The sequence below is a fragment of the Carettochelys insculpta genome, chromosome 1 (assembly GCF_033958435.1).
Source record: "Carettochelys insculpta isolate YL-2023 chromosome 1, ASM3395843v1, whole genome shotgun sequence".
Taxonomy (NCBI): Eukaryota; Metazoa; Chordata; order Testudines; family Carettochelyidae; genus Carettochelys; species Carettochelys insculpta.
In genome coordinates this window covers 231,758,534-231,786,497 of record NC_134137.1, presented here as the reverse complement: position 1 = coordinate 231,786,497, position 27,964 = coordinate 231,758,534, and the positions used below count along the sequence as shown (strand labels likewise).

The window sequence follows — 27,964 nt, the reverse complement described above, 5'->3', positions numbered from 1 at the left end:
TAGACACTTGCAGCAAGTAATTTCCTCCCGACCCTTCACCCCTCCCGCCAGTTGATTTGTCAGTTTTCATTTCTTTTTGTTTGTTTGTTTGTTTTCTCTCTGTTATATATTTGTCATGCCAGTTCCTTTTGAGTCCTATTTCCAGAGCTGAAGAAGTGGGTCTGCCCCACAAAAACTCATTACCTAATAAATTATATTATTAGTTTTTAAAGTACTACAGGACTACTTTTTTGTTTTCTTTTGGATCTTGATTGAAAAATCTCTGGGCAGAGTTCCTACAAGGGGACAGCAGAGGGCAGCAGAATGTGGGCTGATGAAACCCGGTCATGGTGCCAATTGCTTTGTAAACCAAAGCTCCCTCTCCCCGCCCCCTCCTCTTCGTTCTCCCCACACACACACTGAATTACATCTGGCAGGGTTAGGAGTTTGTATCTGGTTGCAACTCGGGCAAGCCCCGGTTAGATCGCCCGGAGAGACAGAGAGAGAAACACGCACAAACAACAAGACTCAGACCATGTGAGTGGTGCCAGTCTGGGGAGGGAGGTGGTGGCACCTTTACTGGGTGGGTGGAAGGGTGAGGAGGCAGGAGGACTGAAGAGCCCCACTCCCTAGGGAAGGATGAGAGCCCGAAGGGGTTAAGTCCATGTCCCATGATGGCCCCATTGGAAACCTCCTGTTGGAAGAGGTGCAGCTTGTGAGCCCCCCGGCTGATCTCCTTCCTGGGAAGGGGAGTGAGTGAGATTGGACTTGGAGGAGCGAAATGGCCCCAGACGCGAGAACCCCCAGAACAGGATGGGAGGGGGCAGCTAACCCACCCAGATCTCCAGCGCACACCCGGGAGGGAAGGAGAGGTTAACAGCCAGCCAGCGCACAACTCCCCCCACCCGAGTCCTCCTCAGGAAGGGGTCGCAGGAGAGGGGCCCAGACATGGCTGGGGTCACTCCCACCATGCTGAGAACCTTTGAACCTGGTACTGCTGAGCTGGGCTAAGTCCTGCATTGACAAACAAAAGCTGAGCCAGGTGGCCCAAGGCAACGGGGGTGGTGGGGGATCCCTCGGAGCCCATAAAGCCAGAGCTTTTGCTGTTCCTTCCTCCGGTTCCAGGAGACCCGGCTCTGTGGCTGGTGGGTAACAAACAGCCAGAGCCCCAGAGCTTACGCCTAGTCCCCCTCAAAATGGCCTCCTGGTCTGAGAGAGTCAAATCCTTGGCTAGTGCTAGGTGCCAGCTTGTACCTGACTGGCTCTTGGGTCTCTTCCATGTCTGCTGGGGCTCTCTGACACATGTTCAGTAGTTTGTGTACCCAGAGGTCTATCGCACCATGCGTGAGCCTCCCAAGAATTCTCTGCTGGTTGCAGATGGCCCAGATCTAGGGCTAGTATCACTCAACCCCATGTACATTGTGTTCGCAGGCTGCCCCTGCTCCTCCTCTTTGGAGTGGTCAGATCCAGCCCCAGCCCAGGGAAGCTTTTCAGGAAAATCACATCCCCCAATTACCCCCAGCCGTACCCCAACAACTACAACAGCACCATGGACATTACAGTCCCAGAGGGTTTAGTGGTGAAGCCGAACTTCTGGCACTTTGACCTGGAGCCATCCGCATCCTGCCTCAATGATTATGTCAAGGTGTGTGCAGCAGAGACCTGGGGTGCACTGGGGAGGGGAGGGAGCTGGGAATCTCGGAGCAGAGGAGAAGGAGGGATTTGGAGATACATGAACCAGGTAATAGTGACACACAGAGCAGGTTAAACTTCACAAGTTCCGTGATTTCCCCTCCCGCTTTCTCCTTGGCAGATCACAGCAGATGAGAAAGACCTGGGACGGTTCTGTGGCCAGCAAGGCTCAGCCACAGGCAACCACCTGGGACTCAGGGAGTTTGAGTCCAAAGGGAGCCAGATGAGGCTGGTGTTCCACTCAGACAGCTCCAATGAGGAGAATGGCACCATCATCCCCTACAAGGGCTTCCTGGCCTATTACCAATCTGTGGGTGAGTATGATGGCACAACGCCCTGCAGGGAAATTCAGAGGAGTTCTGGGCCCCCTCCCCAGCAGGCAGAGGCATCAGAACAGTTACAGTCCTGCAGCACCACCAATACAGTGCTTTAAATTGGGTTTAACTCTTTTTTCCCCTTGGCCAGCACTCCCTGCCTTTGCAGAACTGGATGAGTTTGCCCATGGCAATGCCATCGAGGAAGATGAGGCCCTCTGTGCAGCATCTCTGCCATATAACTGGTGTAAAGGAAGTTTACAAAGCAACTTTTGTAAAACAAAAATGCACAATAAGGAGTTGGTGTTTTCACACGTTATTCTTACTCGTGCTTCTAAATGAAAAATTATGCAGCAACGTGGCCCCCCTTCCCCAGCTCCTGTTCACAGGCGTGTCAACTATAAATCCCTTCTGTAACTTTATTCTGAGCATCTGGAATCCCCACACCACGCACACAATCCCCTGAACTCCAAAAGGAACTATTAGCCTTTGTGAAACCTATTAACTCTGAACTGCATAATTATGTTACTGTGAGCTGCCAATCAGTTTACAGGAATATTTCTATACCAGACACTAAAATTTGTATTTCTCCATGACAGAATGATCAGTAAATGTACAGGTTTGTTCAAATTGACCTAAAGTTCTTAGTAATTCGGCAACCTGCAACTAACACTTGCTGAAGCACTGAAGAGCAGTGAAAATGATCCTCTTCTGAAGGTATCTGAAAGGAGACAAAAAGCGGCAAACCAATTGAACGTATCTTGCATGTACGCAAGGGTGACCCCGGTACTTTCTTCCTTGCCCAGTTTGCAAAGTATTTTAGCTATAACAACACAGAGTACGTTTCTTTCTAGTCAATGCACAGGCAGGGCTTGACTTTCCAGCCCCAGATGGTTGTACATACGCAGGCACACCTGATAGCAGCACTCCCACCTTTAACCAGACCTTGAACCCACCAGTCTTGTGAAACTCCAGAATCAGGCCCAGGGTTTGTAAAGAAGAACATGGCTCGACCCAGCAACGATTAAGCCAATGCTAAAGAAAGAGCAATAGTGATGTTCTTTGTCTACTGCTGTAGTTTCACACAAGGGAAATATGAGAGAGACTGAAGCTGTTTGCTTGAGCTAGAGGCCCTGTCCTCTTCCCTATCTGAGACCAGCTATGAGGTGTTATACCTACAGGCAGCAGATGGAGACAAGGACCAGCCCTTTGACTGACTCAGCTTGTTTCCCAGTGCACAGTGATCAGTTTGCCTGCCTGAAATTTTAGAAGACCATTCCCACCGCAGTTTTCCCCACTATTTAACAATTGCTAATCATGCAGTGTTTTATCATATAATTTTCTTTTTATGTTTAATACAATAAAGTGAACTATCTAAAGCCAGACCTATTCCTAGCAGGGTCTTGTCATTTAGAAATACTTCCCCACTTTATGAGGAAGACATAAGAAAATCATTTTGGGGTTATATATGTGGATGTACTTTGTAAGAGTGTCCATAAAGTAACCTTTACACTTCCGTTAATCGTTATTTTGTCTGACCTTCTGAAGTGTTTTTTTATAAAAAGCTTTTATACCAACTGCAGCCCCAGATGTTATGCAGCATGAAATGAGCTGAACCCGTGTTCAAGAGACCTGAGAAGTTGCAGAAAACAGAGGTGTGGTGGTTAAGCCCTGCTGCAGAGGGGAGATGTACAATTTAAGAGGGGTTCTTGTTTGCTTTGTAACAACCCAGAGGGCCCAAGAACCTATATCCCTCATGAACAAGTGGCAGTGTTGAATGATAGGACTGCAGGTCCTTGTCAGAAAAACAAGCCCCTTATATGCCTCTTGCTGATGTTGACAAACTGTAACCTAACAGCAAGTTTCCAGTTTCCCTTTTCAGGACTCACATGGTGTCCTCCCTCTCCAAAGTCATTACACTCCATGTCAAATGACCACCATGCTTTCCACTGGGCTGGGCAACATTTTTAAATGAAAGTATAAAAATAGCCTTTTCCACCCCAAAAACTATTGCAGTTTGCAGTTCATTTCTTTTTTGGGTTCGGGGGGGGAGGTTGCAACGTTTTTAGGACTTTGGTTAGAACAATTATTGAAATGTGCAATTATTGTGTTAGTCTTTAAAGTGCTACATGACTGCTTTTTTGTTTTGATAGAATACAGACTAACATGGCTGCCTCTCTGTCATCTTTCTGAAGGAGACACTGATCATGTGTAGTTATTATTAAACATAGGTCATCTTTGAACAACCTGGAGTTTTTGTGTGCCTTTTTCTCCATTTCCCAAGCAGCTCTAGGCTCTGCCAAGTGGGGACTGGGCCTGCACCCCTCCAGGGAGCTCACAAACAGACCCATCCTCCCCTCACATCATGGGCTCCAGATGAGTCCAGCTTGATTCTCCAAACCTCTTTGCTGCAGTGAGCATTGTGGCTCCCCCTTGACCTCTTTCCATGTTCTCTTTTGTAGTTGTGAACTGTGGTGACCCCAAAATCTGACCAATGGGGCCTTCAGTTATGTCAAGCAACACGGGAACAACAACTACCAATCAGTGATCAGTTACGGGTGCAAACAGCCTTATTACAGCATGGTCTCCCACAGAGGGAATGGTGAGTCCTGGGGTGGGAAAGTCCCCGTAACAGGGGTGGTCTGTCTGCTTTAATGGCCGTAGAGTCTAGGTGTGGGTCAGCCCCTGTTCCATGATATGGGTCCTTAGAGACCCAGCAGTTTGAGGTAGACAAGGAACTGGGTGGTGCCAAGGCAGGTACGGGAGAAAGGAAGCATCCCCCAGGGAAGAGGGTTGGGGAAAGCCAAGGCTACTAGTTCATCAAAGGCCTGCCTGGGATCAGCAAAATTTCCCACACAGAGTGGGGGCAGGGATCCCTTCTCTCCCAGCCAGTCAGGATGGACCCTGGGAAAGAGGCTGCGTATTTGCAGCCTCTTCTCTCCTAACGGGGGCTACTGAGCTTTCCCCTGGGGCCTGGAAGAAGTGAATTGAGAAGGGGCCAGCTGGGGAAGCTGCGTTAAGGCTGCTGCTGGGCAGAATTAGCGCAGTTCTGGAAGGAAGGGGTGAAACCTGGGAATGTGAGGTGAATAACCCGGCTTTGAGTCTTTAATGCCAGGAGTCTGGCCACAGGAGACTGGACTGTGCACAGGCCCTGGGGGAGACTGTGGGACGCCTGACCACTGAAGGGAGGGGGCTGTCTGAATTACCACACAGGCTGCCAGCAGAACTCGGGGAGTGAGGGGTTAAGGAGTTTCCTACTCTGTTCAGACTCAGCACCTGAGCCCCAGGTGGGGGGAAACGAGAATCTTGGTGTAAGAACTGGGACTTGGGGGTAAATCTTTGTTGGAAACGCCCTTCTTTCCTATCCCTGTGCTCTGGAGTGGGGCCCTGCCTCCCCGTGAAACAACTCCCCAGGTTCACCAGGCAAGTGGAAGGTTCTTCAGCTCCTTCGCCTTGGCTCAGTCCCGGTCTATTCCCACCTTCCCCTCCCCCGCACCTCAGTAAACCTCATCAGAAGCTTGAACCCTTCAGAAACATGCCAGGATCCTGACACTCCTGCTTCCCTCGCGAGCTCTCTGTCCATGTGTGTTCCAGGCCAGGGGGATTTAGCTTTGCACCTCTCCCATAACACTCTCTCATAATTGCTACGTCTACACTGGGCCGGTACATCAAAATAGCTTATTCGATGTAGCGAAATTGAAATAAGCTCTTTCGATGAGTAGCATCTACACATCCTCCAGGGCTGGTGCCGTCGACGTTCAGCGTCGACGTCGGGCAGCACCACATCGAAGTAGGCGCTGCAGGGGAGCGTCTACACACCAAAGCGGCCCACATCGAAATAAGGGTGCCAGGAACAGCTGCAGACAGGGTCACAGGGCGGACTAGCACTTCCAGGGCAACAGCTAGCTGCTCCCTTAAAGGGCCCCTCCCAGACACACACAGCCTGCACAGCACGCGGTCTGCAGGGCCACAAGTACACACACCCCGTGTAAGCAGCACGGACCCCCAGCAGCAGCACCAGCCAGAGGCCCACACCCCCGCCCCTGGAGGACCAGTGGCCGCCCTGCTCAGTGCCATGGAGGAGGCAGCTCAGCATCTTTTGTTTGAGGAAGATGAGCTGTCCTCAGGGGATGAAGAAACAGCCCCAGACCTTGCTGCCCTCCCAGCCTCCCCCCGCCAGACACGCCACCGGCTATGGAGGTACCCCACTAGCACGGACTGGGGGGAGCGGCTGGTGCTCGGCGAGTGGGACAACGACCGCTGGCTCCAGAATTTCCGGATGAGCCAGAAGACGTTCCTCGAGCTCTGCCAGTGGCTCACCCCTGCCTTACGGCACCAGGACACCCCCATGCGACGTGCCCTCACCGTTGAGAAATGGGTCGGCATCGTGGTCTGGAAGCTGGACACTCCAGACAGCTACCGATCCGTAGGGCAGCAGTTCGGTGTGGGCAAGGCCACCGTCGGGGCTGTCCTCATGGAGGTAAGAGGACCCAGGGGGAAGGGGGAGCCCGGGGGGGGGCAGAGCAGGGGTCCAGGGAGGAGAGGGAGCTCGGGGAAGACAGGAAGCCCCGGGGGAGGGAGCCCTGGGGGGAGGGGGAGCCTGGGGGGAGCCCTGTGGGGGAGGGGGAGCCCACGGAGAGGGCCAGACACACCCTGCACACCCCTCACCGGTGCTCTGTCATGTCCGTCCCCTGCAGGTGGTCCACACAATCAATGCCCTGCTCCTCCACAGGCTCGTGCGCCTTGGGGACCCGGATGCGGCCATCGTGGGGTTTGCCAGCCTGAGCTTCCCAAATTGCTTTGGGGCTCTAGATGGGACCCATATCCCCATCCATGCCCCGGAGCACAGCGGAGGACGCTTCCTCAACAGGAAGGGCTATCATTCTGTGGTCCTCCAGGCCTTGGTGGACAGCCGGGGCCACCTCTTGGACATTTATGTTGGCTGGCCTGGCGGCACCCACGACTCCCGGGTGTTCAGAAATTTGGGCCTGTGCTGCCGGCTGGAGGCGGGGACCTACATCCCCCAGCAGGAGATCCCTGTGGGGGACACCACCATGCCCCTCTGCCTCGTCGCAGACGCAGCGTACCCCCTCCGGCCCTGGCTCATGCACCCCTACACAGGCCATATCAGTGCCACCCAGGAGCAGTTCAACACCCGCTTGAACCATGTGCGCCAGGTGGTCGAACGCACTTTCGGCCACCTCAAAGGGTGCTGGAGGCGTCTCCTCACCTGCCTGGATGCAGGGCTCGCCAACATCCCCCAGGTTGTGGACGCGTGCAGCACACTCCACAATCTGGTGGAGCGCAAGGGAGAGGCCTTCTTCCAGGGCTGGGCTGTGGAGGCTGGCAGGGCCGACGCCCAGCCACCCGCTGCCCCCAGTCGCCAGGTCGACCCTGAGGGGATCCGGGTCCGGGAGGCCCTGCAGGCCAATTTTGACCAGGCTGCGGGGTGAATGCTGGCAGGGCCAGCTGCTGGTGAGCCACCCACTGCCCCCCCACATCCCCCACAGCACTACCTGCCCCCACGCCCACACCACTGAGCACCCCCCCCTTCCACACACTTCTTTTGTAAATAAACCAACACCTTTTTTTTTTAAACAAAACAATGAACTCTACATTAAGAAGGGGGGAATTATGTACTTGGGGGGGGCAGCTACTAAAGGGGGGGGTGGAACAAATAAACTATTTACAAAGATGGGGGGAATATGTACAAAGGAGGGGGGGCAACATCCTTGGCCTTTCACCCCTATTGTCCAGCACCTGGCGTGGGGGGGTGGGGGGGCAACCCACGTCTGGGCCGGAGGCCCCGTTGAGGCTGAGTGGGGGCCGGGAGAACCGGCAGATACAGCCGGGCCGGGTCCTGAGGCCCGCGGTCCCCCTCGGCGGCAGGCTCCAGGACAGCTGCTGGTGGAGGGCGGCTTGGAGGGACGGTGGACAGAGCAACAGGGGTGGGGTGGGGGCGGGGGCAAGTGCTCCACGAGCCGCTCAAAGGTCTGCATGGAAGCCTCCCAAGCCTCTTGGCGCCAGGCCAGCGCTCGCTCCTGCAGGTAGAGCCGCTGCTCCTCCACCTGCAGGCGGCACGCAGACACCTCCAGCTGACGCTGGAGGATGGCGAGGAGCTGGGGGTCAGCGGACACCCGGGGATGGCTCCGGCGATGTCGGGCTCGTCCTGGGGCTGGTCCCTGCTCCGCTGCCAGGCTGGCCTGCTGTGATGGCCCCGGTGGACTGTCCGGCACAACAGACGCAGCGCCTGTGCTCTCGGGGCCCTCAGATGGTGCGGCTGCAGAACAGAGGGGGGAAGAAGAGTGGAGACAGCCATTAGTCTGGCCCTGACCTGTGGCCCATGTCCCCCCACCCCTCTGCTGCTCGTTCCCCATCCCCGTCCTCCAGAGATGCCGCTGCTGCTGATGGGTTTGCTATCCCCCCGCCCCCCGGCGGGGGGGGGGCCTCTAGGTTCCGCTCCCCCCATCCCCAGGGATGGGGCATGGCGCTGTCCTGCTGGGGGGCAGGGGCTGATGGACTCTTCTGAGGGACATGCCGCTGCTGTCCTCGGGCCCATGGTCATCTGGGTGTGTGCAGGGCCCTGGTCATGTCCCTTGTCCCCGCCCCTTAACCCTGGGGGGTGTGCACTGGGGTACATACCTGACTGTCCGCTCCCACAGCCGGGGGACAACCATTGGGCGAACGCCCTGCTGGAGCTGGGGGAGGGGAGGTCTATGAGCAGCTCCCCCGTCGCTGGAGGCGTCCTCCTACTCCTCCTCCTGTGCTGCCCCGGGGTGGGCTCCTGGGGGCGCCTCTGGGGTGCAGGGCTGGCCTCTGGGCTGGACTCCGGCTCCGGGGCCTGTTGGGGCTCGTCGGCCGAGGTGTCAAGAGTGGTCGGAGGGGAGGAGGTGTGCCGGGGGCCCAGGATGGCCTTGAGCTCCCTGTAAAAGGGGCAAGTGACGGGGGTGGCCCCAGATTGGCTGGCCGCGTCCCAGGCCCGGGCGTAACCTGCCGCAGCTCCTTCACCTTATGCCTGACGTGGTCAGGAGTGTGGGCAGGGTGACCCCGGGCGGCCAGGCCCTCGGCCAGCCGAGCGAACGCATCCGCGTTCCGCCTCTTGCTCCCCATTACCTGGAGCACCTCCTCCTCGCTCCAGAGCCCCAGCATGTCCCAGATCTCGGCCTCCAACCAGGAGGGGCCCCGCTGCCTCTTTCCCCACTGGCTGGCTGGCTGGGAGCCCTGGGTCCCCTTGGGGGGGTGCCCTGTGGGCGCTTGGGGGACTGGCTAGATGCCATGAGTGCTGGGTGGTGGGCTGGGGCTTTCTGGAGGGTGCGCAGGCTGGGCACGTGTGTGTGCTGCTGCCTGCACGTGCTCTCAGCTTCCTGCACAGGAAATAAGGGGGCGGGGAGCTTTAAGGGGCTGCTGCACGCGGCGACCATCAAGCTCAGGGGCTGGACAGAGCATCTCTCAACCTCTCGGCTGATGGCCGCCATGGAGGACCCCGCTATTTTGATGTTGCGGGACGCGGATCGTCTACACGTGCCCTACTTCGACGTTCAACGTCGAAGTAGGGCGCTATTCCCATCTCCTGATGGGGATAGGGACTTCGATGTCCTGCTGCCTTACGTCGATTTCAACTTCGAAATAGCGCTCGGCACGTATAGACACGGCGGGCGCTATTTCGAAGTTGGCCCGGCTATTTTGAAATAGCCGGCTAGCGTAGACACGGCTAATATGTGGCATCAAAGAATCCCAGTTGTACGTATGCAAGACAGCAGAGATAGATAAACCAGTTCCGCCCACCGCCCCACAAACAGCCAGCTACATCCACCAGCCCCTGACCAACCAACTACACCCTCCAATGCATGAGGGGGTAGAGAGGGACGGCTCCCTCCTGGCTGATGTGTGGTGCCTCTGGGATTGAGGGGGTCACAGCTGAGCAGTGCATGTCCAGTGTGGGTGCTCCAGTGCCTAGAGAAGGGAATTATCTCCCTGGTCCCCCAGTGCCTGTGGGTCGCTCCATGCAGCCCTGGGTTTCATTATCTTCTTCTCCTTTCCCTCAGGTACATACACCTGCTCCGCTCAGGGCACCTGGGTGGACCAAGATGGGCAGGAGAACATCCCAGTGTGTTTGCCAGGTAAGCAGAGATCACCCCACAGTTCTGCGCTCACCTACATCCCTTACGGGGCAGCGCTGAGTGAGGGGCAGAAGCAGAGAGCAAGCGAGAGAGGAAGAAGTGGAGCTGACAGTGATGGGAGATGGTGTGGGGGTGGGGGGGCAGTACAGGAGACAGGCGAAATCCAGATGGAAAGGCCAGTGTGAGCGCAGGGAAGTGGGGTTGACAGGTACAGGGAGAAGAGGGGCAGCAGGAGAAGAGAGCTTGTAACAGCCTGTTTGTTTCCTGTCCCTCCCCAGTGTGTGGGAAGCCAGACAAGCCCATCACTCGAACCCAGCGAATCATCGGTGGCAGCATCGCACCACCAGGCAGCTTCCCGTGGCAAGCAAAGACACACATCATTGGGCTTGGGGGCGGGGCGCTGCTGGGTGACCGCTGGATCCTGACAGCTGCCCACGTCATCTACCCCAAACAAATCAGCTCAACTCAGAGGAAGAGCCCTGATGAGGTGGCTGAGGAAGCTGAGGTGTTCCTTGGGCACACAAAGGTGGATGAAATCCACAAGCTGGGTAACCGCCCCATCCGCAGGGTGTTTGTACATCCCACCTATGACCCTGATGATGAGACCAACTTTAATGGGGACATTGCACTGATCGAGCTGCGGGATCCAGTGCCCCTGGGCCCCAACCTGCTGCCTGTCTGCCTCCCAGACGTCAGCAACAGCACTTTCTATGCCAGCCGGTACATGGGCTACGTGAGCGGCTTTGGGGTGGAGAAGAACTTTCTCGCAAACGAGCTGAAGTACGTCTCACTGCCAGTGGGGAACCAGGCAGCCTGCAAGAAATGGCTGCAGGGACAGAAGGTAAATGGGAAGCTCATGGTGTTCTCTGAGAACATGTTCTGTGCTGGCTCACCCACTGGGGGGAAAGATACCTGCCAGGGCGACAGCGGGAGTGTCTTCACTGTGCAGGACCCAGAGAGCGAGCGCTGGTTAGCCACCGGGATCACCTCCTGGGGCCTGGCCTGTGGCAAGAGCTATGGCTTCTACACCAAGATCATCAACTACCTGGACTGGATCAGAGAGAAAACAGGGAGGGAGAGTCTCTGAATGCCACTATCCTATTGGCTGAAGCTTCAATGATGTCCCTTAGAGAATCAAAGACATCATTGGCTGAAACATTGTGATGTTTTAAAGGGTTCTCAAAACTGCGTGAGTAATGGCTTATTTGTTGGCAACATCATCAAAACTTCCCAAAGCCTTTGTGCCATTGACTTGTCCTTTGTTGATGATCTAAGGCAGGGTGGGCAATAATTTTTGATGGGCAGGGCATTATGAGCATTGGGTAAGTGGTCACAGACAGCACTTATGAAGTGGGTGAGGGGTCTGGATACAGGAGAGGATTCTGACCTGGGCCTGGGGCATTAGAGGAAGTGCAGGGTCTGGAAGGGAGCTGGGATGTAGGTGGGGCTGCTGTGACCTGGGACAGGGCTGGGATGTCGGCAGGAGTGGGATGCCAGGTGCAGGCTCTGGCTGGGGGGTGATTACTCTATGCTACTCCTGGCTGTCAGCCCCCGCAGGAGTCTCAGGGAGGCTCCATGGCTGCCACAGCTCCACGGGCCGCACTAAGTGGCCAGCTGCTGGGGCAAGCCAGTGTGTCCCTGTAGAGAGCACCCTTGGCAGGGCAGGGGAAGCAGGTCTCCACGTGCTGCCCACGCCCACAAGCACAGACCCACAGCTCCCATCGGCCAGTTTGAGCAGCGTGTGGAGCTGCAGTGGGCTGGATCCAAATAATTGATGGGCTGTATTTCGCCCACTCCTGTTCTAAGGATTTCAAATGCACCTTCACTATTGGACAAAGCCTTGAGAATGTCAGGAAGTCTTGTGAAATCCAACATGCTATTGGCTGAAGTCTTGGTGATGTCATAAAGACTTCTGACATCTGTCCCACTATTGTCTGAGACACTTGCAACAGGGTGGAGCCTCCTGACAGTGGCTGAGTGCAGCCTGTACTGGTGCCTGGGCTCCAATGAGGTTCTGCCAATATTAAAATCACTGCTATGGGCAACACCTGGTTTTATTCCACCAACATCCACTCCCACCCTCCTTCTTTAATAACTAAATGTGCCTTCCCCACAGCAGGTTCTTAAAGCAATGTGAAGCCTGTGACACTAGGGAGATTGCTTCAGCCCGACTGAAATGCTGCCACCTCTGGAGTAGGGCTGCCAGGCACCCAGTTTTGCTCCTGAATGCTCCTTAGAAATCACTCCCTGATGGCTCCGATCAGTTACCCATGGAAAGTCCAGTGCTCCGGGCAGGCTCCATGGCCAGCTCTGTGTGGCTCCCAGGAAGTGCTGACATATCCCTCTTTTTCACAGGTGGAGGGGTGGCCGGGGGGCTCCATATTCTGCTCGTGCCTTTAGTTCTGGCAGCGTACCTCACCCCAGAGCCCACACCTCCAGCATGCAGCCCTTACCCCCTCAAACTCAATCGTCCTGCCCTCACTCGGAGCCCCTCCCACACTTTTGTTCCCACCTGCACCCAGAGGTCCCTCTTGCATCCCAAACCCCTAATCCCCAGCCCAGAGCCAGCATCCCCAGCCAGAGCCCTCACTCCCTCCACACCCCGAGCCCTGCCGTCGCCCAGGGAAAGTGAGTGAGTGAGTGGGTGGGGAAGGAGTGAGCAGGGACGAGGCCTTGGAGAAGAGGTGTGGTGAGAGGGAAGGTATTCAGTTTTCTGCAATTATCCACAAGCAGAGACTAGGGGAGCATGGTGGCCTGAGACCAGCACAGTGCCAGGCACCTGACCAGGTGACATGTAAACATTCACACAGCTGATTCCCACAAGTGACTCGCGTCCCCTGCAGCTGACGGCCTCCCCCACCCCCGGGAGAAAATTCTGGCCAGCCAAGCACCTGAGAGAGTGGATGCTCTGTACCACCTCAGAGCCCTGGCCCAGCCTGCCTGGTGTCCCCCATCCCCCACCACAGGCCCTGTCTCTGGGACCTCTGGCGCTGGGTGGGTTGAGAACAATGAGCTGCACCATTCTGGCTGCCACCTGCCTACCACCCACCTGGGGATCCACTTGGCCATTGCTGAGCTGTCACCATCCTGATCCTCCTGTCCACACCCGGACAGAGACAGGGAACCAATTACTTCACCACCCCCTGGAGGCAGCTAAGGCCTGAGCTACACTTGCACTGTGACCCTTGGTGGTCTATGGTTGCTCCCTTGCTGGGCTATCCTTTGCCTTCGCTGCCTTCTCTTCTCTCTTGCCTGGCACTCTTGATTGCCTCCTATATTCGCAAAGAAAGAAACCGTGGAAGGGTGGGGTGGGTGTAAATTCCAGCAGCTCACTGAGCGGGGAGGAAGGGTTGTATCTGGAGGAGAAAAAATGCAGCAGTGACTCTGAGGGCTTGCAGGAGTGAAGGGGTGCCCTGCTTACACTCACCTGAACAAGCCTGCACAGCTCCCAGCACTGCCTCCCTACCTCACCTAATAAGGAAAGAAGGGAAGAATCCTCTGCAATGGAGTTTAAATTTCCCAGAGCTTGCAGTGGGGACGGGCTTCTTGGGACATTTGGGAAAAAGGTATCAATTTGCAGAGCTGCCTAGAGTGGCTACTTCCCTGAGCTTGATGGGATGCCTCCCAGGAGGCCAATTATGCCATAATTAGCTCTGCTTTGATCACACTAATTCAATCGCAGAACTGAAAAAGAGGGAGTCATTCGTTTTGGTGGAAAGTATCAGAGAGGTAGCAGAGTTAGTCTGTATCTCCAAAAACAACAAGAAGTCCTGTGGCACCTCACCCCACAACTATTTCAGATTTGAGGACAATTTGTACCTTCAAATCAGTGGCACTGCTATGGGCACCCACATGGCCCCACGGTACGCCAACATTTTTATGGCTGACCTGGAACAACACTTCCTCAGTTCTCATCCCCTAGCGCCCCTCCTCTACTTGAGCTACACTGATGACATCTTCATCATCTGGACCCATGGGAAGGAGGCTCTTGAAGAGTTCCACCCTGATATCAACAGTTTCCACCCCACCATCAACCTTAGCCTGGACCAGTCCACACAAGAGATCCACTCCCTGGACACTACTGTGCAAATAAGCGACAATCACATAAATGCCACCTTATACCAAAAACCTATGGACCACTATGGTTATCTACATGCCTCCAGCTTCCATCCAGGGCACACTGCACCATCCATTGTATACAGACAGGCACTGAGGTACAACCTCATTTGCTCCAATACCTCAGACAGAAAGAAACACCGACAACACCTTTACCAGGCTTTCCTGAAACTACAGTACCCACCTAAGGATGTGAAGAAACAGATTGACAGAGCCAGACGGGTACCCAGAAGCCACCTGCTACAAGACAGGCCCAACACATAAAACTAGAGAACACCACTGACCATCACATACAGCCCCCTAAAGCTCTCCAGCGCATCATCAGTGATCTGCAACCTATTCTGGACAACGATCCTTCACTCTCACAGACGTGGGGAGGCAGGTCTGTCCTTGCCTACAGACAGCCTGCCAACCTTAAACAAATCCTCACCAGCAACTACAGACCACAACACAGTAACTCTACCTCAGGAACCAATCCCTGCAACAAACCTTGGTGCCCACTCTGCTCAGATATCTACACCAGCAACATCACCCCTGGACCCAACCACATCAACCATACCTTCAGGGGCTCTTTCATCTGCACATCTACTAATATAATATATATGCCAGCAGTGCCCCACTACAATTCACATTGGCCAGTCTCTACATAAAATAGCAAATGGACATAAATCAGACATCAGGAATGGTAACATACAAAAACCTGTAGGAGAACACTTCAGTCTCCCTGGACACTCAGCATCAGATTTAAAAGTAGAGCTGTGTCTACACGTGCACACTACTTCGAAGTAGCGGCACTAACTTCGAAATAGCGCCCGTCACGGCTACACGTGTTGGGGGCTATTTCTAAGTTGAAATCGACGTTAGGCGGCGAGACGTTGAAGTCGCTAACCCCATGAGGTGATGGGAATATCACCCTACTTCGAAGTTGAACATCGAAGTAGGGCACGTGTAGCCGATCCGCGTCTTGCAACATCAAAATAGTGGGGTCCGCCATGGCGGCCATCAGCTGAGGGGTTGAGAGACGCTCTCTCTCCAGCCCCTGCGGGGCTCTATGGTCACCGTGTGCAGCAGCCCTTAGCCCAGGGCTTCTGGCTGCTGCTGCGGCAGCTGGGGATCCATGCTGCAGGCACAGGGTCTGCAACCAGTTGTCGGCTCTGTGGATCTTGTGTTGTTTAGTGCAAGTGTGTCTGGGAGGGGCCCTTTAAGGGAGCGGCTTGCTGTTGAGTCCGCCCTGTGACCCTGTCTGCAGCTGTTCCTGGCACCCTTATTTCGATGTGTGCTACTTTGGCGTGTAGACATTCCCTCGCAGTGCCTATTTCAATGTGGTGCTGCCCAACGTCGAAGTTGAACGTCAACGTTGCCAGCCCTGGAGGAAGCGTAGACGTTATTCGTTGAAATAGCCTATTTCGATGTCTCCTTTGATGTAGGCTTCACGTGTAGACGTAGCTTAGAAGTCCCACAACAAAAAAAACTGCAAAAATAAACTCTAAAGAGAAACTACAGAGCTGCAATTCACTTGCAAATTTGACTCCATCAGCCAAGGACTGAACAGAGACTGGAAGTAGCTGACCAATTACAAAAGCAGTTTCTCTGCTCTTAATGGTAACACCTCCACATTAGCTACTGATAATGGGCCACAGCCTCCCTGACTGAACTGACTTGATTTCTCCTCTCGTGATGTTCACAACTCCACGTTAACTGACAATAATGGGCCACATCCTCTGTGACTGAACAGACCTAAAAGAATAAACGCACACAGATCAGATATCAGAAATGGCAATATACAGAAACCTGTAGGAGAGCACTTCAATCTCCCAGGCCACACAGTAGCAGACTTAAAAGTAGCTATCCTACAGCAAAGAAATTTCAGGACCAGACTCCAAAGAGAAATTTCTGAGCTACAATTCATCTGCAAATTCGACGCCCTCAGCTCTGGCTTAAACAAAGACTGCGAATGGCTGGCTAAATACAAAAGCAGCTTCCCCTCCCTCGGTGTTCACACCTCCAGATCAACTGCTGGTAGTAAGCCTCACCCTTTCTGAGTGAGCTAACCTTGTTATCCCTACCCTAGCTGTGGCTTACTTATACCTGGCCCTGCAGATTTCCAAGACCAGCATCTGATGAAGTGAGTCTGTGCTCATGAAAGCTCATGCTCAAAACTTTTCTGTTAGTCTATAAGGTGCCACAGGACCCTTCGTTGCTGTTACACATCCAGACTAACACGGCTACCCCTCCGATACTTGAACAGACCTTGTCAACTCTGGCCCTCCCCTTGACTGAGACTCCCTCGTTAAACCCTCCTCTGAACCACACCCGCCCCCCCCACTCATGCATCTGATGAAGCAGGTCTTTGCCCACAAAAGCTTACGCTCAAAAATCTATGTCTATAAGGTGCCACAGGACTTCTTGTTGTTTTTGAAGATACAGACTAACTCAGCTACACTTCTGATACTTAAAAGTAAAAAGGCTGCCAGCTTGTCAGGCCTGTTAACATAACATTGAACCTGTGAAAATGCCATTAACTTGGTAATGGAGCCATTTAACAGGCATGTATCAACCCTAAATTTTACTGACAAAAGCAGTTATCTATGTTGCTTTGACTACAAGACCTTAGTTTAAAATTTGTTTAAAATATTTTATTAGTTTGTGGCTGAAGCTTATAAAATCACACCTCTAAAAATCCTTGCATAGATATTTAGATGCACAATCTGAGCATTCAGGTTTAACCTTACATGCCTGGATCTGCAGACATAGTTATTTTTAAATAAATTCTTCAAAAAACCACCCTGATCTAAAATAATTTTAAAAAATGTTAATAACTATAGTACAAAAACTTGCTCCCAAACTCTTCCCACCCTTCCTATACATCTCTACTCGTCTTTCACCCTCTCTGTTGAAGAAAGCCCTTAAATGGACAACATTCCTTTTCTTCCAGACAGTTGAACAAATTAGTTTTTTCTTTTACTTCTGGCTATTTGATGAACTAGTTTTAAGAGACCCGCCTCCCGCCACCTCAAAAAAAAAAAAAAAGAAAAAGATGAGTACCTTACTAAAATAGAAAATCCTTTGATATGCCTAAAATTTTTGGAGATATATGCATATAATGAAATTTCACAAACATGCCTTGCTATGAAAACCACACAAAATAAACTAGTGTTCCCATTTTCTAAAACCAGCGTGCATTGTTATGAACACACTAACCTGCTCCAACTCATTAATTTAAAATAATGTCTTTGTTTCAGTGAGTTTAAATATATAGTAATCTGGAATGATTTCTATATGAAGATCTTGAGTATATTTAAAATATAAAAATCATGTTAGAAATTCAATTACAAGAACAATATTGACAGCTGCAGCCAGAGTAGCCAACATTGTATTTCAAAAATAAGGGCCTGTTTTCTTAGTACCTCTGCTCCAGGTATCTATTACTACAGGTCACACCTCCCTGGTCCAGCACAGTCCAGATCTGAAGGGTCCCGACCAAGAGAATTAGCCAGACCAAGGGAAGTCCACCACTAGGCAGCCAATGCTCCCCATGGCTGCCAGCCCCAGCCACCTGCTCCCCAGGCACCATGGGCTCTCGGGGCTGCCACAGGGCTCCAGTCCCAACCGGGAGGGGCGCTCCTGCTGCAGCCATGGGTACAGTGCAGGCTCTGGCTCCAACCCCAGCCCATGCTACTGCAGGGCAGGCAGAAGTTCTGGCTCTGACCTTGACCAGGTTGTTGGCCTCTGCTCTGATCCTGGCTGGGCTGCTGAACCCCAGCTTGGGGATGCCAGTCCTGGGTCCGGCCCTGGGACTCTCTGGTCCTGCAACATCCATGGTCCTGCCAGACCATGGATGTTGCCCAACGAAAGAGTCCAGGATTTGAGAGGTGCAACCTTTGCTACTAATGATGATACCATGACAATAAAAAGGCATCACTCGCAATCTTGTTGTCCAGAGGTGAAAAGTAAATGACTGCTGGCAATCCCAGCTGCCATCCCCCTCCACTGTTTGTCTTTTCCCCACACAGGGCATCCTTGCACCCTCTAAATACCTTCAAAACACAGTCAGAAATGGCAGGGTCCATATTAAAAACTCCATAGAGCAGAAAAGGGAGTGGGACGTGCTAGTTACTGTTTTACATTTCAAATGCTCTGAAAGTTTTTGCTTGTTTATATCTTTAATAAAAACGTTGCTGATTTTTAGGGGTGGATGTTGCCATGCAATTAAGCAGGTCAAGGTCTCTGTCCTCTTTCTCGTACAGAGGACCAGTTCTGAAAGCGAAACACTCGGGGGGGCTTGTCCAAGGCTGAGGGGAAAGACAATGTTACCTCCTTGTTCTGCGACTGAGGGAGCCAGACCTGAGCAAAGTATCCAGGTGGCGTCTCCCAACAGCCATGTGGAGAAGAGTTATCCCCAGCATGCTCCAGGATATGAATTCTCAGAGTTGGAGGATCCAGAGACAAAGGATGGTAACTCTGGTGAGGTCTCCTCAGAGGCACAGAGACAGGAAATATTCCCTCATTACTCCAGAATGTGTGCGGAGAATTCTGGACTGGAAGTAGCTGGCTGGAAAGGAAGGTGTCCATGAGACAGCCATGACACGTAGATCTCTGGTACAAGTCCACTCACCTCCCTTCACTTTGTGCAAGCTTTACAATATGATTAAGTGTGAAAATCTGGCCTGAGGCAGGTGAACGTGAGAAGAATCGCTGCCCCCATCTGGGTTCCTGTAACACAGTTCTGTAAAACACCCCTTCTCCTTGACAGCAGCTGCCAGAGTGGATCCCACAACCAGCACAGCTGTGGCTGATATAATGGTCCCAGATGCAGCAGTGAGCTTTCAGGTAGCAAGGGGCACAGTTTTAAAAGCCTGCGGTGACTGCCATGGGTGTGAGGGAAGATGAGTCACTTTAGCTGGGAACCTAGGTCTTGTGTGAGAAGAAAGGAGACGGCACACAGCGAGGTAATCTGGTGATCCTTTAATGCAGTTAGAGATTGTGAGTGATACAGAGAATACATGAGTTATTAGTCAGTGGGCTTGTGTTATTGCAGTGAGGAGGAGGAGCAGCTCCTCTTCTGTTGGTTGGCCAGGCTCTCACCCTGGTCCTTGGGGACTGCTATTACCCTCTATTGTCCCCACTGATGGATTTCAGGCTCAGAGCTCTCACGTGGATGGGCCTGGCTAGCTCCACTCTGAAAACCAAGGATTTGGAGCAAGGGAAATTGTGGGTGAAAGTGGAAGGGAGGCTCTTTACCTGGAATGGCTCTGTGCTCCCACCCTGGCAATTGCAGTGGAGGAAAGAAGAGAGATGCCTCTCCCTGATTCAGTTACAGTGAAATAGAGAGATAACCTATTGTCCCTGAATCCCTACTCCAGCACGGTCACAATGAGCCGCTCTGTTGCACAGACAGTAGATGAGATAAAAGGTCAGACAATCGGCTGGGGTGTCTGACCTCAGCATCTGGCACATGATGAGATGGCAGTGCCCTAGGGCGAGAAGGATCTATTCCTGCGACCTCTGTGCCTCCTCATATTTACGCATGGTCTCCAAGATCCAGTCCCGGTAGCGCCCCACTCTGGTGTAAAGGCCATATGTGCCACACTCTGGTCCCCAGGAGACCAGGCCACCCACATAGTACTGGCTGTCATTGTGGGGATCTGTGATGGCATAGGCTCCACCACTGTCCCCAGCACAGCTGTCCTTTTTGCCATCCCCAGCGCAGATCATGTTGGCAGTGAACTGGTAAGTACGGGAATCAGCAGGTGGCTTTGGCTTGACGCTACGGCATTTTTCCATGTTGACCACAGGAATCCGCGCCATCATGAGGTTGCTGGCTTTGTTTCTCTTTTCCGTCCGGCCCCAGCCAGATATGTAGCCCAGTCTGCCTTCTGTCAGCTCATATTCCGGGGAACTGCCAGGGAGGCAAAGTGGTGAGATCTTGGGGCCCATCTTCACAGGTTCCTTCAGCCTCAGCAGGGCAATGTCATTATCAAAATTTGTCCTTTCTTCTGGGTTTGCCACTTTTGTCCACTCAGGATGAATGATCACCATTTCTTCTACCAGCTGAACAGCATCACCCTTCTGGAGCTCTTGTGGTTGGGTGTTGGTCACACCAGCATACATTTGGAGCCTGCCACTTGGATAATCGAAAATATGAGCTGCAGTCAGCACCCAGCGCTCAGAAATGAGGACCCCACCTGCCTTTGGGCTGTGGAAGAAGACCTGCCAGGGGAAGTTGCCTGGCTTAGCTTGGGTGCCACCAAAAATCCTCTGCTGCTCCTGGATAGATTCACTGGGGAACCCACACACTAGAAGGAAAAGAAAAAGGAGGAGACACACATTGGGAGAATTGCCACTTGCTAACACAGAAGCTATCTGTGCTTCATTAAAAACCTCATAATCCCCTCTCTTTTGTCTCCTTGACATCACCCTAGTTCAAAAAGAAAGGTTACTCACCGTAGTAACGGTGGTTTTTCGAGATGTGTCCCCGTGGGCGCTCCACATTAGGTGTCGGGCTCGCCCGGCGCCGCAGATCGGATCTTACAAGCAGTTTCTGCCAGACCGCGCATGCGCCGGTGCGCGCCACTCCCTTGCGCGCTCCTGGCCACGCGCGCGATCCGGTCCCCGCCAGTTCCTTGACCAACCGCCTCGGATGCTCCTGCAAAACACTAAACAGAGATCCGAAGCGAGGAGGATGGGCGGGTAGTGGAGCACCCACAGGGACACATCTCAAAGAACCACCGTGACTACGGTGAGTAACCTTTCTTTCTTCTTCGAGTGTCCCCATGGGTGCTCCACATTAGGTAACTACCCAGCAGTAACCCAAGATAGGAGGTGGGTAATCGGATTATGTGCAGCTTGTCCCCGAAAGGACCGCTGTCGAGAGACGGGTATCCTCTTGGAATACCCTGTGAAGGGCGTAGTGCTTGGCAAAGATGTCATAGGATGACCAGGTCGCCGCTCTGCAAATGTCCTTTAGCGCAACGCCCTTGAAAAAGGCTGTTGATGCCGCCACCGCCCTAGTGGAGTGAGCCCTGGGCGGGGCCAGTAAAGGAGTCTTCTTGAGTTCGTAGCACATTTTTATGCAGGATACGATGTGCTTCGAGATTCTCTGCGAAGAGAAACCTTCTCCTTTCGATTTGGGAGCGAGAGAGACCAGGAGTCTATCCGTTTTCCAGATGGGCTTGGTCCTGTCTATATAGAAGGCCAGCGCCCTCCTCACGTCCAGGAGGTGTAGGCGCGCCTCTTCGTTAGAGTTATGAGGCTTTGGATAAAACGAGGGTAAAACAATAGGTTCATTAATATGAAACTCTGAAGAAACCTTAGGAACAAAGGCTGGATGCAGCCGTAGAGTCACCGCCTCCTTGGAAAAAACAGTGCAGGGTAGCGTTGCCATAACTGCTGCAAGCTCGCTCACCCTGCGAGCTGACGTGATTGTGAGAAGGAAGGTTGTCTTTATCGTAAGGAGGCGGAGGGAAACCGTGGCTAAGGATTCAAACGGTGGTCCCGTTAGCGCATTAAGCACCAGGTCCAAGTTCCACGAAGGTGGAAGCGGTTTCCAAGTGGGGGTATAGGTTTACCAACCCTTTGAGGAACCTGGTAACCATGGGATGGGCGAACACCGTGTGCCCTTCCTCTTTGTGTCTGAACGCCGAAATGGCGGCAAGGTGGAGCTTTAATGATGATAGTGAGAGTCCTCCTCTCTTGAGGTCCAGTAAATACTCTAATATCACAGGTATAGGCACCGAAAGGGGGGCTAGCCGTTTGGTAGAACACCAAGCCGTGAAGCGAGTCCATTTCTGCTTGTAGGTCTTCCTGGTGGAAGTCCTCCTGCTACCTTCTAGGACTTGTTGCACCTCCTCCGTACATGTGCTCTCTAGGGAGCTGAGCCATGGATTAACCACGCTTGTAGTTGCAGGCCTTGGGGGTGTGGATGCACTATGGACCCCTGGGCTTGCGTGAGCAGATCCGGCGCCACCGGAAGGGGCATCGGTGGACAGTCCGACATGCGCAGGAGTAGGGGGAACCATTGCTGTCGATCCCACGTTGGGACTATCAGGATCATTCGGGCTCCTTCCCTCCTGGCTTTCTGCAAGACTTTGTGGATCAGCACTGTGGGAGGAAAAGCGTAAAGCAGGGGGCCCCTCCAGGAGATCGCGAATGCGTCCCCCAGGGACCCCCGTCCCAGTCCTGCCCTGGAGCAGAATCGTGGGCACTTCTTGTTGTGTTGAGTGGCAAACAGGTCTATCTGGGGAAAGCCCCATGTGTGAAAAATCGGTCGTAGCAGATTGGGACGGATCTGCCACTCGTGCGTGAGTGCGAAACGCCTGCTCAACTGGTCTGCCTTCACATTGTGAGCGCCTGGTAAGTACGAGACTTTCAAGGTTATATTGTTGGCGATGCACCAGTTCCACAACCGGACTGCTTCCGCACATAAGGCACGGGACCGAGCTCCTCCTTCCCGATTTATATAAAACATGGTGGAGGTATTGTCTGTACTGATCCCGACTACTTTGCCTTGTATATGGTCTCGAAAGTGTCTGCAGGTGTTGAACACTGCTCTGAGCTCCAGTATATTTATGTGCAGTGACTATTCCGTGGAGGACCACAGTCCTTGCGTCACCTCTTCGCCCATGTGTGCTCCCCACCCTATGTGGGAGGCATCTGTAGTAAGAAAAACCGATATTTGTGGTTGGTGGAAGGGTACCCTGTGAGCATGTTCTTGGGGTTTACCCACCATCGCAGGGATTTGCGCACCTCTGTTGTGGGCGACACCACCCTGTGAATGGTGTGTGCTGCCGGTTTGTATACGCTCGCCAGCCAGTGCTGCATGCTGCGCATGTGTAACCTGGCGTTCTGTACTACGAACATCGCTGCTGCCATGTGGCCCAGCAGCTGTAAGCACGTCGGAACCGGCACCGTAGGGCTGAAGGTGATGACTTGCACGAGGGAGCCGATGGCCCGAAAGCGAGTCTCTGGTAGATACACTCTCGCTGTAATAGAATTTATGCGTGCCCCTATGAACTCTATGTACTGTGTGGGGTCTATCTTTGATTTTGCCAGACTGATAACCAGGCCGAGCGAAGAGAACGTGCCTGCAGTGACGCGTATCATGCGTAGTACCTCTTCCTTCGAGTCCCCTTTGAGTAGGCAGTCGTCTAGATACGGGAATATAAATACCCCCTGTCTGTGCAGGTAGGCTGACACCACTGCCAAGGTCTTGGTGAAGACTCTGGGGGCCGAGGAGAGGCCAAACGGTAGGACCTTGTATTGAAAATGTTCTTTGCCTACCATGAACCGGAGGAATCGTCGGTGAGCCGGACGGATAGTTATGTGAAAATACGCATCTTATAAGTCGAGGGCTGCGAACCAATCTCCATCGTCCAGTGCCGTAAGGATGGAGGCGATTGTGATCATCCGAAAGCGTTGCTTGCACAGGTACCGGTTGAGGCCTCGAAGATCTAAGATGGGCCTCCAGCCTCCTGTCTTTTTCTCCGTGAGGAAGTGCCTCGAGTAGAACCCTTTCCCTTGCAGTTGCTCCGGCACTCTTTCCACCGCCCCTATGAGCATGAGATGGTCTACCTCCTGCTTGAGCCTCGCTACGTGGGAGGCCTCCTGGAGGTGGGGCCTGGGTGGAGGTCATGGCGGTGGGAGCGACTGGAAGGGGATGGCGTACCCCGTGGCTATGATCTCCAGCACTCATTTGTCTGTGGTGATCCTTTGCCACTGGTCGTAGAATGGTCGGAGGCGATGGTGGAATAACAGCTTCGGATGACCTTGTGCGATGGTAGTGATGGCGCAGCCCTGGATCTGTGTGTCAAACTTGTGGCCTTTGGCCCTGCCCCGAGGATGCACGGCTCTGTTGGGAACGTCGCCTGGGAGTTCTGTACTGCTGGAGCTGTTGATGTCGCCCTTGCTCGTAACCCCTGTGGTACTGGGGACGCTGTGGCTGGTACTGATACCGTCTTTGTTGAGGGTAGTATTTTTCTTTCTGTATGGAGGGGTGTAAATCCCCAGGGTCCTAAGTGTGGCTCTTGAATCTTTACTGGAATGAAGGACCGAGTCAGCTGATTCAGCAAACAGCTTCTGCGTGTCGAAGGGAAGATCAACGATCTTTGCCTGCAGATCCCTCGGTATACCCGAAGTCTGGAGCCAGGACTCCCTTCGCATCACCACTGCCGTAGCTGTGGAGCGTGCTGCTGTGTCCGCAACATCCAGGGCAATCTGAACTCCCGTCCTTGAGGCCGCATAGCCTTCTTGCACAATGGCCTTGAGCACCGGTTTCTTGTCCTCTGGAAGCGAGTCCATGAGGGAGGTTAACCTAGTGTAGTTGTCGAAATTGTGGTTCGCTAGATGTGCTGCGTAATTTGCCATTCGCAACAGTAGTGTGGAGGAGGAGTAGACCTTTCTGCCGAACAGCTCTAGCTTCTTGGCATCTTTGTCTGTTCCCCCTGTCTTGAATTGAGATGTCTTTGATCTTTGTTGCGACGACTCCACCACCAAGGAATTTGGTTGTGGGTGGCTGAACAGAAACTCCATGCCCTTCGCCAGCACGAAGTATTTCTTGTCCACTCTCTTGTGGACAGGCGGAATAGTCGCAGGGGTCTGCCATATCGTAATGGCGGACTCCAAGATTGCTTCGTCAAGCGGTATTGTTATTTTGGAGGAGGCCGGAGGTCTCAGATTTTTGAGGAGCTTATGGTGTTTCTCTTGCACCTCTGCTGTCTGGATGCCTTGCTTGAAGGCCACCCTTTGAAACAGCTCTTGAAACTGTTTGAGATCGTCCGGAGGATGGACGTCCCCCGGGGCCGTAGCCTCGTCCGGGGAGGAGAGTGAGGAACCACTAGGATACGCCTCTCTGGACCCTTCCGGTTCCTGTTGGCGATGGTACATCCACTCGCTGGAAGCTTGCGAGGGAAAATCTCGGGGTTCCATAACCAGTTCCCCCTGAGATACTTGAGTCTCTGTCCCCGTTCGCGATTGCCCTCGGGGATACGGGACCATCTGTGGGGATCTTTCCCTGGTAGAATGCCGGTGGTGTCTATGCCCCGCGTGATAGGGACGACCATGGCAGCATGGGCACTGTTCTTGGGAAGGTGACCTGGACCACTCCCTTGGTGCGTACCCCCTGCGTCTGGGGGAGCGAGATCGTCGAGACATGGGACACTGGAGAGAGCGATTTGTGATAGTACTCCAGCGGCTCAAACCCCAAGAAGGGTGAGGGTGGTCCCAGCCAGGGCGAGGCTGGTTGTAAAAATGGAGACGGGGACTCCGGGTAGGCTAGGGGGGACCCCTGCCTTCTAGTTGGATTCTGCAGCATGAGCAGAGGGCTGAGAGAAAGCAACTCTGCAGCCCTGTCTGAAGAGGGGCTGCGGTGCCTTGTTTTCTGTGCAGCCTTCCCCCTCCCTTGAGGGGGTGGCTCCGCCCCCTGATGTGCAGGGGATCTCAGCACTGTCTGCACCACGCTCGGCACGCTCTTGGGCAGTGCCGCGCGGGCGGTGTCCGCCGGTGCCTGCAGGCTGCGTGCCTGTGCGCTCTGCACCGCCGGTTCCCCGGGGGTCGGTGCCGCTGCCTGCGGTGCCGCCGGTACCGGCGCTTGTTTAGCCACCGCCCTGCCTGCGGTGCAGGGCGGCTGTTTGATCATCGGAGGCTGAGCCGCCTCCACGTGGCTCTCCGTGCCGCCGCCGATCAGCTGTTGCTGCGGGTGGGAGCTGTGCGCTCCTCCCGTCCCACTCGCTGTTGCTGCCAGCAGGGATCGGGTTGGGGAGACTTTCCTCCGTTTTCGCACTGATGGGGTGAGGGAGGCAGCTTTCCTTTTATGGGCCCCAGAGGGTCCCTCCTGCTGCGGCCGCTCCGGCACGTCTGGCTGGAGGGCCTTGTCGAATAGCAGCATTTTAAGCCGCATCTCCCTGTCCTTCCTTGCTCTGGCTGTTAATTTTGCACAGAAGGAGCATTTCTGCGTGACATGGGACTCCCCAAGGCACCTTATACAGTGACTGTGCCCATCAGACGCTGGCATTGCCTCTCGGCAAGACTCACATTTCCTGAATCCTGAAGAGGACATTGTTGGTGAGTCTTTTAGTTGTTAATGGGGTACTTAGTACCTTCTCTGTGCTGTTTTCCCCCTCTCGGATAGCCTGCTGCGGCAGGAGGGCTAATGGCCCTAGGCTCCTGGCCTCCGGTGCTCCGCTTGTTACTGGGACTGGACTGAATTCCGTCCCGCTTGCTGTTTCTTGTTCTTTTTTTTTTTTTTTTTTGAAAATAACAACTGGCTAACTTAACAATAGACTAAGAACTTGAAAACTCCAAAGAAAACAGCTAAAAATCATTGAATACGCTAACTTGGCCGTAGCCTAGTCGGATTCCGTCTGCAGCCGACGGCGGTTAAGAGGAGCTGGCGGGGATTGGATCGCGCACGTGGCCAGGAGCGCGCAAGGGAGCGGTGCGCACTGGCGCATGCGCGGTCCGGCAGAAACTGCTTGGAAGATCCGATCTGCGGCGCCAGGTGAGCCCGACACCTAATGTGGAGCACCCATGGGGACACTCGAAGAAGAATAATGTCTGCCCTTGACAGTTATATGTCAAGTTTACAAAAAAGAGAAACTAAGGGCTGCTGAAGAATTTAAAAAATTGTCATTGTGAGATATAAATATATGATCACCATTATTTGCAGTTTTAATCACATTATTAAACAATAACAGATACCAATTTAAATATATTATAAATATTTTGATGTTTTTCAATGTTTTAAATATATTAATTTCAATTACAACACAGAATACAAAACATCCAGTGCTCAAAATAAAAGAGCTAATCACTTAATACAATTACTGTAGTGCTATCTCTTTATCATGAAATTGCAGCTTACTAATGCAGAGCTGTTGTTTGTAATTGCACTGAGACCCAAAACAATGTAAAACATTAGCGCCTACAAGGGCATTCAGTCCTACTTTTTGTTCAGCCAATCACTCAGGCTATGTCTACCCTAGCATCCCCTTTTTGAAAGGGGGATGCTAATGAGACACATTGGGATATGCTAATGAGGCATCACAATGAATATGCAGCACCTCATTAGCATAATGGTAACCCTAGCATTTTAAAAGTGCTGCGTTCGATCATGTGCAGCTCATCTACACGGGGCCCTTTTTGAAAGGACGCCACACACTTCTAAATCCCCTTGTTCCTATTTGGTTATAGGAATAAGGGGATTTCGAACTGTGCGAGTTCCTTTTGAAAAGGGCCCCGTGTAGACAAGCCGCACGTGTTTGAAAGAGGCACTTTCGAAGTGCTGTGGCTGCCATTATGCTAATGAATCATGGCATAGTCATTGTGGTGCCTCATTAGCATATCCCAATGTGCCTCATTAGCATCCCCCTTTCAAAAGGAGAAGGCTAGTGTAGGCATAGCCTCAGATACACACATTGTATCTATATTTATTGGTGCTAATGCTGCGTCCTTATTTACAGTGGCACTTGAAGGTGAGAACAGTCGCTCACCTGGCACTTTTGTAATACGAAGATGAGGTTTCCTTAGGGGTGGAAGCTGGCCTTTTCATGAAGGTCATCAGAAATCTGCTGTCTTTGCCCTGCTCCAAGAACATTTAATGAGCTGCTGAGCCCAGAAGGGGCCTACAAGAGAAGCTACAGCCCATGGGTTGTGGCCTGGAGAGGCTGCATCTGACTAAACTGGGTAAGAGCCAGCATGAGGTTGGAGGACATCTGTTGCTAGACTTGTTTTTGTTCACCTGCTGGAAGG

General features: G+C 53.2%; 1 protein-coding gene and 1 pseudogene across 2 annotated transcripts in view; one reads left to right on the top strand and one right to left on the bottom strand.

The window, feature by feature from the left end:
• The first annotated feature begins 423 nt into the window (after positions 1 to 423).
• LOC142012319 (complement C1r subcomponent-like) lies at positions 424 to 11,214 on the top strand (annotated as a pseudogene).
• A 7,957-nt stretch (positions 11,215 to 19,171) lies between these two features.
• The window catches only part of C1S (complement C1s), a 32,299-nt gene continuing 23,506 nt past the window's right edge, over positions 19,172 to 27,964 (bottom strand). For both annotated transcript variants that reach the window (XM_074983618.1, XM_074983617.1), the window contains exon 12: positions 19,172 to 20,517. In XM_074983618.1, the coding sequence (XP_074839719.1) occupies positions 19,712 to 20,517 (806 nt within the window). In that variant the 3' untranslated portion in view covers positions 19,172 to 19,711. The remainder of the gene's footprint in view (positions 20,518 to 27,964) is intronic.